The sequence below is a fragment of the Geosmithia morbida genome, assembly GCF_012550715.1.
Source record: "Geosmithia morbida isolate 1262 chromosome Unknown scaffold_8, whole genome shotgun sequence".
Lineage (NCBI taxonomy): Eukaryota > Fungi > Ascomycota > Sordariomycetes > Hypocreales > Bionectriaceae > Geosmithia > Geosmithia morbida.
Window position 1 is genome coordinate 460,423 of NW_023336195.1, and position 13,884 is coordinate 474,306.

At 51.3% G+C, this 13,884-nt stretch overlaps 4 protein-coding genes across 4 annotated transcripts; 2 read left to right on the top strand and 2 right to left on the bottom strand.

The window, feature by feature from the left end:
* Positions 1-554: 554 nt before the first annotated feature.
* GMORB2_7383 (DNA repair protein REV1) lies at positions 555-3,991 on the bottom strand (the record flags this gene model as incomplete). The annotated part of the gene is made up of 2 exons (XM_035469348.1): positions 555-3,690; positions 3,747-3,991. The coding sequence occupies 2 exons, from the start codon at positions 3,989-3,991 to the stop codon at positions 555-557; spliced, it is 3,381 nt and encodes a 1,126-aa protein (XP_035321043.1).
* A 435-nt stretch (positions 3,992-4,426) lies between these two features.
* Positions 4,427-7,796, top strand: GMORB2_7384 (uridine nucleosidase; the record flags this gene model as incomplete). Its single annotated transcript, XM_035469349.1, has 5 exons — positions 4,427-4,554; positions 4,616-6,089; positions 6,578-6,663; positions 6,735-7,394; positions 7,454-7,796. Coding segments are annotated over 5 exons (2,691 nt in total), but the record flags the coding sequence as incomplete, so codon positions are not given.
* A 136-nt stretch (positions 7,797-7,932) lies between these two features.
* GMORB2_7385 (solute carrier family 25 (mitochondrial thiamine pyrophosphate transporter), member 19) lies at positions 7,933-10,797 on the bottom strand (the record flags this gene model as incomplete). Its single annotated transcript, XM_035469350.1, has 4 exons — positions 7,933-8,815; positions 8,892-8,929; positions 8,980-9,213; positions 9,697-10,797. 4 exons carry the CDS (start codon positions 10,795-10,797, stop codon positions 7,933-7,935), a joined length of 2,256 nt encoding a protein of 751 aa, XP_035321045.1.
* Positions 10,798-12,132: 1,335 nt separating this feature from the next.
* Positions 12,133-13,868, top strand: GMORB2_7386 (uncharacterized protein; the record flags this gene model as incomplete). Its single annotated transcript, XM_035469351.1, has 2 exons — positions 12,133-12,744; positions 12,783-13,868. The coding sequence occupies 2 exons, from the start codon at positions 12,133-12,135 to the stop codon at positions 13,866-13,868; spliced, it is 1,698 nt and encodes a 565-aa protein (XP_035321046.1).
* Between the last annotated feature and the right edge of the window lie 16 nt (positions 13,869-13,884).

The window sequence follows — 13,884 nt, forward strand, 5'->3', positions numbered from 1 at the left end:
TCACTATGCTCACCTATGGGATTGGCCAGTCGCAATAGGGGTGGGTATATTTTATGCCTGTGTCATCTTTTTGCCTCAAGTCTTGTCTAGCGGCCACCTACAAGGGATTCTTGACTATTCTACTCCCTATTTTTCCAAAAGTCAAGCTCATGGGCCAGACCCAAGTCGTGCTATGGGCGCGAATGTGCAATCCCGCCTTGGTTTTGTAATTTCTCCTGCACCCAAAGGCGTACATGAAACTATGCTTTCGGTATAAACGGATGAAACTGGGTTGGAACCAAATGAGATCAAGGGCCTGACGCTTTGTGGTGTTGATAATGATACCTTGTTATTCACGTTGGCATCGACATTGCCGCGCCAGGTCGATAATTCACCTTTGTCGTTTTTACAACTTCAGTTTAGAAGACGGAACACCTCGGATGATTACGACAAATTAAATGACCGCACGTATAAATAAAAACGGATCAAACGGCCCCGAGTAATACATACAAAGTTTCTAATACAACAAGAAAGAGTGTTTCAAAAGTATCGTGCCATCGTTTCTCACCAAAAAATCATATATCCAAAGGGGGCAAGCCACGTAGCTTAACTGCTTCCTGGGCTGTCACCTTGACATTTTTTACTGTGACACGCCAGAAATTCTGGCCGTCCCCTGCTACTCCATCCTGCTCCACAAGTACATCGAGCCACTTTATTATTTTGATGGCCTTCTCCATGTCGCGTTCTTCCCGGATGACTCGCCATATGTACTTCTCCAGAATTTTGGCGTCGCCATGATGTGGCCCTTCGATGCTTGTTTCGGTATGCCAAGCATCCAGCATGTCTTTGATCTCCGGTAGCGAAGTCACCTTAGAGCTGTCGAATGAGATCCTGGGTGGCGCCGCCGGGAAATGTATCCGACGCTGGACGGGAGCAACAGTAACCTCAGGCTTGGGTCTCCGCATCGGTGCATCCAACCCCGATATTTGGGCGAGCTGCTGTCGTTGGTGATCCTCAATGACTTCTCTGCGCACATCTTCGGGGAGCTCAGACAGGAATTCGGAATCCAGATCTCCCACTACGTCGTGTAGCGGTGCTTCGCTTCCAGGCCTGCTGTTGTTTCTGAAGTTTGTTGGCAGAAGCCCTGCTTGCACATCACTCTGACGTTGGGCTTTGCCAAACATGTCCTTGATGCGCCCCTTCTTTGCGGGGCTTTGTGACTTCTTGACCGATCCTGATTGTTGCCCCTTTCCAGGGGAACGCTGAGCTGCTGGGGGTGCGGGCTTGCGACCGTACGTTTCCAATACTTCAGCTTTCACATCATCTGGAAGTGCGTTGAAAACCTCTGCGTCGAGTTGAGAGGGGAGAACGTCGGGAAGAAGGCTTTCACGCCGCAAGCTGTCTTCTGAAATAATGGAAGAGTCAGCTGGTTTTTGGGCCATGAGCTTGCTTCTGATGTTGTTGGGCAGCTCTGCAATTATCGCTGGGTCTGCATTGCTAGGAATTATAAACTGTGTCCCAGAGACGTTCAGATGTGTTGTTGCCTTGGAATCATCCTCCCCAGCCCTGGCCAGGGCCATTGCCGGATGGACCTTGTTCTTGCGCGAGGTACGAGGGTCGTCGGTAATTGAATCAAGCTCGTGGTCTCCTCTAGTTGTACACGCGTTCCCCCGATCGCTTTTGATTTCATCAATGGGCTCATGTTTGGACATCTTAGTCGCAGCAGATTGCCCTCCTGAAACACTGAACATGAGTTTAGGCTGGCTGCCATCTGGAGCAGAAGAATGCGACTTGATGGGTTCAAGTTTTGTCATCTGGACACCAAGTCCACGGAGATCGCCGGGGTTAAATTTGAAAGATCGTAGTATCGAGACGGCTTTCTTGCCAATGACCTTGTAGTTGTTTGTGGCGACGCCGAACGGAGTGCTCTTGCTAAACAAGTCGCATTTTCCATGGCCTAGATGCTTCACCGGATCGAGAGGAGCATCTAATGCACGTCTCATTATTCGCATGGTGAGAAGTTTGCCTCTCACCTGCTCATTGAGCAGTCGCCGCTCTAACTCCTCGCAGAGATTGTAAACAAACTCCTCAGCCTCTTGCTGATGGACGAAACGGACGCCCCAGCTGACTTCTGCTGAAACTGACTTGCGAGGAGGCATCTCACCAACCTCAGCTTTATCGATGCCTCGCGCATAGTCTCTTAGCTTCTCCCCCGTCTTTGGACCTAAAATTGCCAGAAGTTTTTCTTGTGTCACGTCACGAAGATCCTTGACCAGTTTGACGCCAGCTTCCTCTAGTTTGCTGCCAATACTGTAGGCGACCCCAGGTAGCTCTTCGACTTTAAGTTGCCCAATGACGTCTAGCACCGCTTCCGGCTTCAGCTGGTACTGACCGGCAGGCTTGGCCTTTCGTAATGCTACCTTGGCTTGTAGGATGTTTGCGCCTATCCCTACAGAGACGTGACAGCCTGTCTTTGTTTTGACACTCTCCCGCAGGCGGCGGGCCATCTTGTCAACCTTTTCTTGCTCTCGCCAGATGCTCCCCTCATCGATACCAATGCCTTGGGACGCGGCAGCATCGAGGACGATGGATGTCACATCAATCAGAGCCTCATCGACGCTGACACTTTGTACTATACCGCCAACATCCAGTATGGATTCGTAGAAATGGTGGCTGGCCTCCTCATATGCCGGAAAATCATAAGGCAGTACCTTCAATTCGCCGCAGATTTCAAGTGCTCTCTTCATCCACATGCCATTTTTGACGCCAAACCTGCGTGCTGGATAGTTGCAACTCGCAATTTCTGAACCATTGCCAGTTCCGTGAGCCACGGCGACCGGACTGTCCACAAGTTCCGGATGCTTCTTCAGCGATACAGCACAGAAGAAGCTGTCAAAGTCAACGTGCATGATATATTTCCTGGATCCTGGCTTTCTGAGAGGTGGTTTGCTGGATGATCCCTTTTCAATTGCCATTCGTTGCATCCTAGACTTTAGCTCCATCTTCCAGGTGGACAAGTGGTGTAAGCGGCTCTCTGAGTAGAACTGTTTCAAGAAATCGGGATTGGCAGTTGACGATTTGCGCATTTTCGGATCAGATAAGAGCCAAGCATTATGCTCTTCCGATGTGACGTTCCTTGGTGGTTCTAAGCGTCTTGGTAGGTGATTGCTCTCTCCGTCGTGAGCAGTTGTGTTGTGAGAGGTAGCGTCTGTGACTAGTATATTGGAAGTGTTATTCTCCATCACATGTCCAATCATATACCCATTTCCGGGAACCCCCAGTTCGTTGATATTGTATATATCAGAGGGCTTTCTGGATGGTCCTGGTGTAGCGTTCTCCTCGACCGCTTGTCTCCACAGCTGACCAGAGCTGGAAGCGGTCTGTAGCTGGGCGGTATAGAAGCTTTTCTCTGTCTGTTCACAGTATCCTCTCTTGGCTTTAGAAGTTTGTTGTTGTGAAAGACCTTTGTTGCTATCAAGCTTGAGGATCTTCTGCCTTGGGCCCTCGTCCAACACCCGATAATCAGACCAGGGAAGAAGGGCGCCGGCAATGATGGAGTCCACGATCCAGGAGGGTTTTACAATACGATACCCGCTGAAGTCAACAGTCTTCTTTGGGGGCAGACTTGAGGTAATGATGTGCGTCGCCATTGTCTTAGAGTCGAGGTACTGGAGGAACCCGCCTCCATGTTCTACAATCTCGCGATGCAGGCTTCTCTGCTTGTCAGCTGGCTATTTTTGTGAACAGAAAAGGATGAGGTAACATACATATGTAAAGGAGGTTGAGTGTATCCCGTGACGTGTGCGACTATCCCCTTGAATAGTTGTGGTTTGTCAGAGGACGAGCGCATATCCGCATCCAGATTCTGGAGCTTGATCTTCTTCCGTCTGAAGTAGTCTCCGAAGCCGTTGAACCTGCTTTCCTCGTACTCCTCGCCCGCCTCATCCTCAAACACATGACTTTCGATCCGCTTCCGGGACTGGGTTGAGTTTTTATCTAGTATTCTCCCCATCGCGATGAGTGTAGAACGCCGTGAGCGTGAAGACCGTGAATAATGCCGGCTTCGATGCGAGCTGAGGGTTGAGGACCACCGGGAATTGTTGCGATGACACTGGGTGAAAATATCGCTATTGGAGTTTTTCCGAGCGCCACACTTTGAGAGCCTACCATACTAGGCATTATAGTGATATAATATATCATATGTTGAGTTAGAGAAACTCTCATGGAAACTATCGGTGGCGATCGGACAAGACCGCATAAAGTGGAGCGTGTCATTCGCACGGGCACGAGGCGTGACGCCACCACATACCAAGCCACATACTCACTAGCCACATAATGAATGTTGACGCAGTCAAGAGAGTTAGCTTGGTCTACGACATACATTGCTGCAGTTGTTCCAGTGCTTCGATCTGTAGCAGACTGCACCATGAATAATGAACAATTCAGGAAGCTGATGCTAGCCTCATCGGCCAAGCCGAAGACTTCAAAAGATGGACCCTCACCCCCATCTGCATCGTCATCCGGCGGAGAAGGCTCACTTGGTTCCCGGCAACGCGCAAATATACCCATGACGCCGTGAGTTTGGTCAGAAGCACGCACTTGACAACGCAAGGAGCCCAACTAACACATAGTGTAGGAGATCCGTCTCTGGAGCACAGTCAAATTTTGTGCGACAACTTGCCGAGCGAAACGGAGCAACCCATCCTCAAAAAAGATTCAAGACGTCTGCCCCCAAGGGCGTCAAATTAGCATCCGGCTATGTTGATCGCACCATGGAGCGAGAAAACAAAGGAATAGATAATCGAGAAGAGCGTCTGAAGGCTCTAGAGGAGTTATACAAAAAAGAGGAGATTGACAAGGAGACTTTTGGGAAACTCAGGCTCGATATCGCTGGCGGCGAGTTGAAGAGCACCCATCTCGTCAAGGGCCTCGACTTCAAGCTCTTGCAAAGAATACGGCAGGGTGAAAACATATACGAATCAAATACAAAGGACAATGCAGAAAACGAAGACCATGTGGAGCAAGAAGATCCCGAGGCAAAGCTTGACGACGAATTCGACAATATTGAACAACAGGAGATTGAAGCTGTCGAAAAGAAAAAGAGCAAGGAGAAAAAGAAAGGCCAGCTGTCCACTGTTCCCCTGGCGCCAGGAAAGAAACGGACCCGCGACCAGATATTGGCAGAGCTCAAGGCATCCAGGGCGGCGGCCAAGGCGAAACAGGAACCAGCACTGGGCAACCATTTTCGGAAGATTGGTGCCAAGCAACAAGCAGGATCTCGGATTGAGATGGACAGCAGGGGCCGAGAGGTGCTTATTGTTGTGGATGAGGATGGTCACGAGAAACGCAAAGTCCGCAAGATACAGAATGGACAGGCCGACGAGGAAAAGAGCAATCTCTTGATGCCGAGTAAGGACGCGAAACCCTTGGGAATGGAGGTCCCGGAGCAGTATCGGAAACAGGAGGAAACCGGAGATGATATGAACATTGACATATTCGATGACGTCGGTGACGACTATGATCCTCTTGCGGGCGTAAAAGTTTCCGATTCGGAGGATTCTGATTCTGACAAGGACGATGAGGACAAGAAAAGGGACAAGCCTGAACCTTCAGAGGTCGCGGAAGAGGGCGAGATACCCGAGGCCATCTCCAAAGAGGATGTGATGCCTCCACCACCGAAACCCACGTCTACAAATCGCAACTACTTCCATAACTCGAACACGGGTTTGGTTTCGGAAGAAGCTATCAAAACACCTTCTATGTCCGATCCTGCAATCATGGCCGCTATCAAGAGAGCAGCTGCCCTCAACCCGATATCCAAACAAGACGGTGACGATGACGACGGCGATGGGAAAATCTCTCAGGAGAAGAAGGCCAGGGAAGAGCGACGGAAGCGGATGCTCGAGGGCTCTAGGAGGGACGAGGAAGATCTCGATATGGGCTTCGGTACAAGCAGGTTTGAGGACGAGGAGGACTTTGATGATCAGAATACGAAGCTTTCAGTCTGGGGCAATGGAGGGCAGGAGGGGTCAAAAGGAGGAAAGGCCAAGAGGAAAAGAGGGCCAAAGAAGCGGAAGGGCAATGCCAATGATGCCAACGATGTGCTTCGAGTTATGGAACAGCGGAAGAAGTGAGGTGAGCTGCGTTGCATGCCACACTACGGAAATCGTATCGCACATTGGTGATTGGTGTCGACTTCATGTCAATACATATCCACATACTACATTTACGCTATCGAAGTGCCCATTATCCGGCGTCAACGTGTGCAGAGGGAATCAGCCCTCTTCTGGCCACGGTTAGAAGCGGGGAGCTCTGGAAACCCCACCCATAGCAAAAGTGGACTCGAGCCATCCATCGTGTCGCATACCCGTAGTTTCAACCAAACAAACCCAAAGCCAGGAACGCAGCAAGCGATTATTCTTCTATAGGGTTCCCATCATCAATCTCCACTGATCCTCTGGAAATCACCAGGAACCATGGCGCAACAGATTCCCGTCTGGCTAGATTGTGACCCAGGTCACGACGTAGGTGTCGAGAGCCCCGCTGAACGGCCGTGATAACCGCGGGGTGCTTCCATGCTGATCAAAAGACATCCTAGGACGCATTTGCTATTCTCCTGGCAGCTTACCACCCGCGCATCAAGCTACTTGGTATCTCGTGCATCTTTGGAAATGCTTCGCTCGAGTAAGCAGTCAAACTATACCTTAACAAACCGGAAGAAGGCGATGGACGGCAGGAAGCTCATATGCATACAGAAACACGACCCACAATGCGGCCTCTATTCTCACAGCCATCGGCAAGGCCAAGGAGGTTCCCCTCTACGTCGGGCTAGACAAAGCGCTGGAGCGTCCGGCTCTACATGCTCCGACTGACATCCACGGCATTACTGGTCTCGACGGAACCGACCTGTTGCCCGAGCCGGAGTGTACGCCCTCGTCGGTTCCCGCCGTCCAGGCCATGGCTGAGGCGCTCAAGGCCCAGCCGGAAGGAACGGCGTGGATCGTTGCGACGGGTGCACTTAGCAACGTCGGTGCCCTGATGCGCAAGCACCCAGATCTCGCGTCGCACATTGCCGGGCTGAGCCTGATGGGCGGTGCCATCGGTGGCGGGTTTTCAGACGCTCCATTGGGCCGCGTTAATGGTGTGGAGCGCATCGGCAACTGGACGCCCTACGCTGAGTTTAACATCTTCGTGGACCCGGAGGCTGCGTCTGAGATTTTCAGCAACCCCGTCATCGCAACCAAGACATCCATTGTGCCCCTCGACCTAAGCCACCAGGTCCTGGCCACGGAAAAGGTCCGCGATGTCCTCCTTCACGGAAAGGAGGCTAAGGGAGACGAGGGAGACGGCAAGGCCAACACGAAATTGCGCCACATGCTTGTAGAACTCTTGTACTACTTTTCCCAGACATATTCGTTAGTGCACGTCCTTGTTAATGCTTGTTATATTCTTCAACTGACGTTGCAACTTTAAGTACCCAATTCGGCATTACTGAAGGGCCTCCTCTGCATGATCCTCTGGCTGTTGCTCTGGTTCTCACCGGAACCGAGGACGAGATACCCTTCTATGACTGGAACGAAGCAAAGAGCACCCACCCCAAGCACGACGAGCGCTTTGAGGTGACCATCGTGACCGAGGGCACCTTCGATGAGGCCAGAGCAGGCAAGGCTGAGACTGGCCGCACAATCGCCAAGGAGCTTCCTCCGGGACAGCCCGGTGTCCGAATTCCCCGGGGCTGCGACACCGCCAAGTTCTGGGCAGTGATTGAGGATTGTATCGAAAAGGCGGACGAGGTGAACCGAGGCCTAGGAAGGTAGGAGCAGACGATATGAGAGAGATGATACATGCCTAGGTAATATCGTTACAGTATTAAAATTGGCGGGTTGCCCCTAGTTTTGTCTTCTGCTGGACTTTTCTTCTCGTGCTAGAGTACCCTCAAGGATAGATAAGACCTTAGATGTTTTTGAACTCTTCTTTCTTCTTCTCTAGCTCCAGAATCGTGTTTAGTGTCCGTTCGTATGCCCAGATGGTGAGGGCACCCGTGGGCGCAGACTTGAGCAACCCAATGGGCAGACCTCTAAAGAGTCCACGAACACCCTCCCTGCGAACAATGGACTTTAGGGCTTTCAGCGCGCCTGTATACTCAGGAATATCACCGTAGATGTAGCGGCTCCTGGTGGGACCCTGTACCTGGATGCGTTTGCGCACGAGATCGAGTGGGAAAACGGCCGTCTTGGCGAGGACGCTACCGACGACGCCGGCCGTGGCATCACCACTACCCCACGGCAGGTCTAAGTCGACGAGACCGATGCGCAGCTGCTCGTAGGTGACGAAGAAAATACCCATGTAGGGGACGATCTGGCTGAGGCCGGGGGCTAGGCCGCGGAAAAAGCCACGGAAGCCCTCATCGCGCCAGATGGAACCCACGGCACCGTGGAGAGAGGTGTAGACGCGCTTGCGGCCCTGGGCGGCGAAACGCGTGCGTAGCAGGTCGAGCGGGTATGTCAAAGTAGTTGCCATGGCGCCGGCCGACGCGCCGGCTACGAAGCTCTCGGCCGCGTCGGGGAGTTTGACCGACAGGCCTGACGACTCGAGGAAAAGTGTCACGGACCTGTACGTGCCAAACTGCGCAGCTGCGTAGCACACATACATGAGCTCAGCTGGGACATTGCCCTTCCATAGTCCCGTGATGCCCTCGTGACGCACAGTGTGTCGCAACATTTCGATGGCGCCGTGGTAGGGAGGTGCTCGTCGCTTGGGTTCGAGGGGGTCGGACAGGGAGTGTGCCTGTAGTTGGAGGCGAATCTTGATGACATCAAGCGGCGCGATGACGAAGCTAAAGCGGACAGTATTTTTCTCAGTAAAACAAGAGAATAATGGGAGCGCATAGAAGCCGTTGTAGTACCACTCACCGCGACACGAGCCCAGCGATAGCACCGGCTGTCACGACCTGTATTTTGGAGCCCTCATGCTTGAGGTGTTCCCCTCTGGATGACATACATGCAGCTTCTTGGTGTCTGACGTACGGTCGACCGACGGCGAAATCGAAGCTGCGCACAGGCAAGTTAAATCATCGGGAAATGGGGGCGGGAATGGTGATGAGAAGAGAAGAGAACGTTGATCGAAGTGTGGCGAGTGAAAGGGAATGTCAAAATTTCCTGTCGCTGTTAGGGGAAGGTGAGAGGAATTGATTGGCCATACAGAGCTGTCGGTGTTTTTCAGGGTCACGACGATCTATTGACAGTTGATAGAGTTCCAAGTCTCACACTTGATTCAAGCTGTTACATATCCGTAATCAACAAAGCAGGTATGATTTATTAATTATTATGAAGTTCAGAACTTTCAGGAGAGCGGGCGGAAAGCCTTGGTGGCCTGTGGTCGCTGCGTTCGAAAGTGGGAAACCGCCAGGATTCAGTCGCATATGAACAAGTCTTTTATATGATGTCGCCTTACACATAGGAATTGCCGCCTACGAAAAAATAGGAAAAACCTGGTGGGAGAAAACGTCAATGGAAAAGTAAGTAAAGGAGGAAGCACGGCTAGGTACTTGCATTTATACATAAATACATTCACTTTTCTCCAACATCGGGGTACCAAGCCCTCTCATACAATGTTTAGGTTGTCCAATGCTGCGTGTGCTGCGTCTAACATTCTCAAACAGTTTCTTTCCTTAGGTGGCAGGGGCCGGTATGGCTGATCCCATCCCATACAGCGCACCTCATGCAGTCTGCCTTCGGCAGCGAGCTTATCCATGTATTTATGACGTTCGCCACTGCCTTCTTCCATGAGCTTGACGACATAACGCAGCCCGTACCTGTAATGGATGTCTCCTAGCATATCGGTCGGAGGGATATCGACGCCGCAGACATCGACACGTATAATGGCACGCATAATGCTACGCCACAGGTCTGGGCCTATCCCGTGATTGTTGCAATGCAATAGCTTTGTCCAGTCCTTGTCGGCACCGGAGGTTGGAAATATGCTGCCAACCTCATTGAATGAAAGCCGTACAGTATTTCCATTTTCCCGGGCAGCAGCAGCTTGCTTGTCAATCATATCGAGAATAGCAGCATAAGCGTTGCACGTGGATGGAACGAGAGTAGCAAGACACATTCTGTTCTGAAAGCACTGCATAACGGGTGTCTTGAGGAGATCCTCCACTGCTATATCAGAGCACTTTGTGCACCGGGCAACATCATGAGCCACTTCGGAGGCACGTCGGGCGATGCGCAAAGCACCATCTGCATCTTTAGGTAAACGAGAGAGGGAGTCGAGGGCCAGGTAGAGAGAGGACAGGCATTCACAAGGGATGCGGTCGATTATCGAAGTAGGACCAGGCGACGCATCCCATGAGGACAGCGAAAGTTCTTTCCAATAAGAGGGGACCTGAGACGCCGCAGACTCGGAACTCTCACCAGGAGTGGCCTCGGGAAGTTCGGCAAGCTGAAAATGGTCTTTGAACTTCTGGGATTGCCAATTTCGCTGGATTAACTTGCCGACGTCTTCGATGATCGAGGCTGACGATGAGCTAAGTTCGTCGCCAAAAACGACACCACTCATCAAACCAAGACCATCAGAGGGGAATGATAACTGTGCTGATTTGGCTGAGTCATGGCCTGCGTGAAGCACTTTTGGCTCACTGTGGGGACTTTCTGTTTGTAATAGGTCCAGAAAATCGTTTTCCCCAGGCGAAAGCTGATCATTGGAAAAACTAAGGGTCGGCTCGAATATGGAATAGAAGTCTATCTTGTCCGGACTCCCTGGCTGCGTGCTGGGGATAATGGGGGAGGGAAAGGCATCGGCCTTGTCGACCGCCATTGAGGTCTGTTTGTCAGAAGGTTCGTCAACAAGACGCCGCTTTCGGGGCCGACCCATGGACTTTTGGAGCGAATAATGACACTGAATACCATGCTGGAGACATCTCAAGCAGCCATCTATCCCCTTTGAACATGAAACCTTGCGTGACCCTGATGATGTGGTTGTTAGTAAGTCTCTGGGATGAAATTGAGGGAGGGCGGAATCAAGAATTGCTTACTGCACTCGTCGCAGGCCTTACGCATCCGCCGGTTGTCAGGTTTTGTTGACTGCACCCCTTCACTAGTGCCCATCTCACCATCAGAGAAAAAATACGCTCAGAATCGGGTATTCAGCTGTGGATCTATTCTCGGGTTAGAGCAACTTTCAGGCGAAGAGTGGTGATGTGATTCGTCTCAGTTTCACAAAGCTACCAGGATGCAAGAATTGGACAGGAGCAGATATTATATGGCCCTTTAGGTCGTGAAACTTCTAGTTTGTACGTACGGTATTTTTGGGCAGTGTGTCGACAGTAAAATGAGTTTACTGTACTGTACGGCTGCAGCCTGCTCTTTAACATGTATTAAACAATATGGAGATGAGGAGCAATAGCCCGTTTCACGCAAAGTAATATAAGGAGTTGGGCGACGGGTATTATCCATAGTTCATGGCAGCAACAACCGTCAGCAACAAGCCGGTATTGTTCGTACGAGAAAAGTCGGCGCTGCGGGGAAATCTCCAGAGCTCCAAAGCTACTCTTGGCACTGCACTGCTCATTCGTATGAGTAATTTGCCTGATGACCCAACAAATAAATAAACCTACTGAGCTATTTTTTCTTCTATTCTTTTTCTTTTCATTATTATTGCCCATTGGCTATCGAGCAACCTTGTCATTACATCAGTGGTCTTCAAATGTTGAAAGTTACAGACTATCAATATCATGCCTCTTCTTACTTGCAAACGTGGCTCACTGTGTGTGGATCATCGTAACCCTGACCTGTAAGTAGCAAGAGCCCTGCACTGCTCTTTCCTGCGGGATGGGGAAAAAAACAGAGAGCAGAGAATATTATGCAATTAGTAGCACACGAACTCGAATATCGTTCCAAAGAGTCATGTATAACTGCCTTCGACGCTACCTATACCTGGCTATATACGTCATACTGGCAGTACTCCGCTAGTCTTCTTCGTACGCTGTATCAATGTGCTAGCGCAGCTGATGAATTCAAGCAGCTTCCGCCTTCGACGTTGACGATATCACAAAAACGAAGCGGGGGACATTGCAGCATCCTGGTAGATTGCTCATTGACCAACACGTGGATACTCGCTGTCTCCAGAGCTCAGAAGGGAGAAGACGGAGCCATGTCGGACTTTAAAAATGTCCCGCTGGAACATCTTGCAGACTTTGTCCGCGCCAAATACCGTGCCGAGTTCACCCAGGCTGTTGCTGATGGAAGATCCCTGCCATTCACGCTGCCGTATGGTATCCTGGGCGCCTTCATAGTCCCGACACTCTGGCTCGCGATCCCGCATCTGCACTCTCAATGGATGAGGGGCATGCAGTGGCTAGTTGTTGCGTTCGTCATCGTTTTCAACATCCACGTCGCTCAAGATGTTTCAAGCAGCAATATGGCCTTCGCTTATGCCTCTGGGCTCATGGCCGGGTGGGGTACTCTTTCGACAATGAATATCCTGGTGTGGAACGACGCCCAGAAGGATGCAGCCAGGATCATGAGGAGGCCGAAGGTGGCCAAGGCTGATAGAAACGACGGGGATCGGCATGCTTTCAACGTTTCTTCGGCCCAAGACCAGCTGCGACATCGTAAGCACGACACCGCGACTTCACGAAAGGCCGAAACTGCTCAGGTGGCTACCCAAGTTGAGTATGAGTACGTTTGGCAGCCTTTTCCTATAGATGGGACTTTCTTGGAACGGCTGAACTGGGCCTTTGATTTGATGACCGACCTCCGTTTCGTTGGTAGGGAAACTCTGTCTTGTTCTATCCAGTATAGGATTCTCTGATGACAAATTTCAACCTAGCAGGCTGGAATTGGGCCCCTTCCATACTTCCGAGGCCAAAGGTCCCTTCGAGCAACGGCATTCCATATGGTACCCCAGTCGATATCGCTTCCATTCCTGTGTCTACTGAGTCTGGTTATCGGCTTTGCGCTACAGAGTCCGAGTTCCTCTGGGGTCGCATAGGTACCATCGCAACTATGTACATCATTCTCGACTTCCTGGCTGTTACAATGACCAGCGATCCCTATTTCATTGTAGGATCCGAGTATGCCAGCCTCATGAACCTCGACAATCTACCACACTACTTAAAGCGCGATGATGAGCTACAACCCTTCGAACAGTACCTGATGCTTGAGGCCCTGTACGTCTACCGGCAGGTCTCTTGCGTCGTAGCTGTGGCTGCCGCCATCTCTCTTTTCCTCAACATAAACGACCTGTTCCAGTACTACGTCTTCAGCTACTTTTTCCCTAGTCGTGGTGAGCTTTGGCAACAGCCGCCCACCTTCGGATCGATCACGCCGACATTCGTTCGTGGTCTCGCTGGGCTTTGGGGCTCTACATGGCACCAGTCGTTCCGCGTGCCGTTTGCTGCTCCGGCAAAGTGGCTCTTGCGCCGCGGATACATTAAGAAAGGCACTCCTGTGGCAGGCCTGACCCTTTTGTTGGTCTCGTTTATGCAATCAGGACTACTTCATGCTTCAGGCAGCGCGTCATCCATGGGTCCCGGCAGCATCTGGAGGACGCCTATCTTCTTCATGCTCCAAGCACTCGGCATCATTATCCAGGTTGGAGGATCGTTTGCTCTCCCAAAATATCTCCCATCAGCTATCAGGCCAAGTCACGATGCCTGCTATGCAATCAATTTTGTCTTTCAAATGCTATGGTTACATGCGACAGGAAGTTTGTTTACCATGGACTTGAGTGATGCCGGCCTCTGGCTACTGGAACCCGTGCCGTTTTCCTTCTTCCGCATGGTTGGGTATGGCTTCCCGCACGACAACTGGTGGCGCTGGGATGGCCATTACATGCCTAGGTGGTATACTGCGAAGAACTGGTGGCAAAGCGGCATTGCACTGTAAATGGATTACGGGCAGG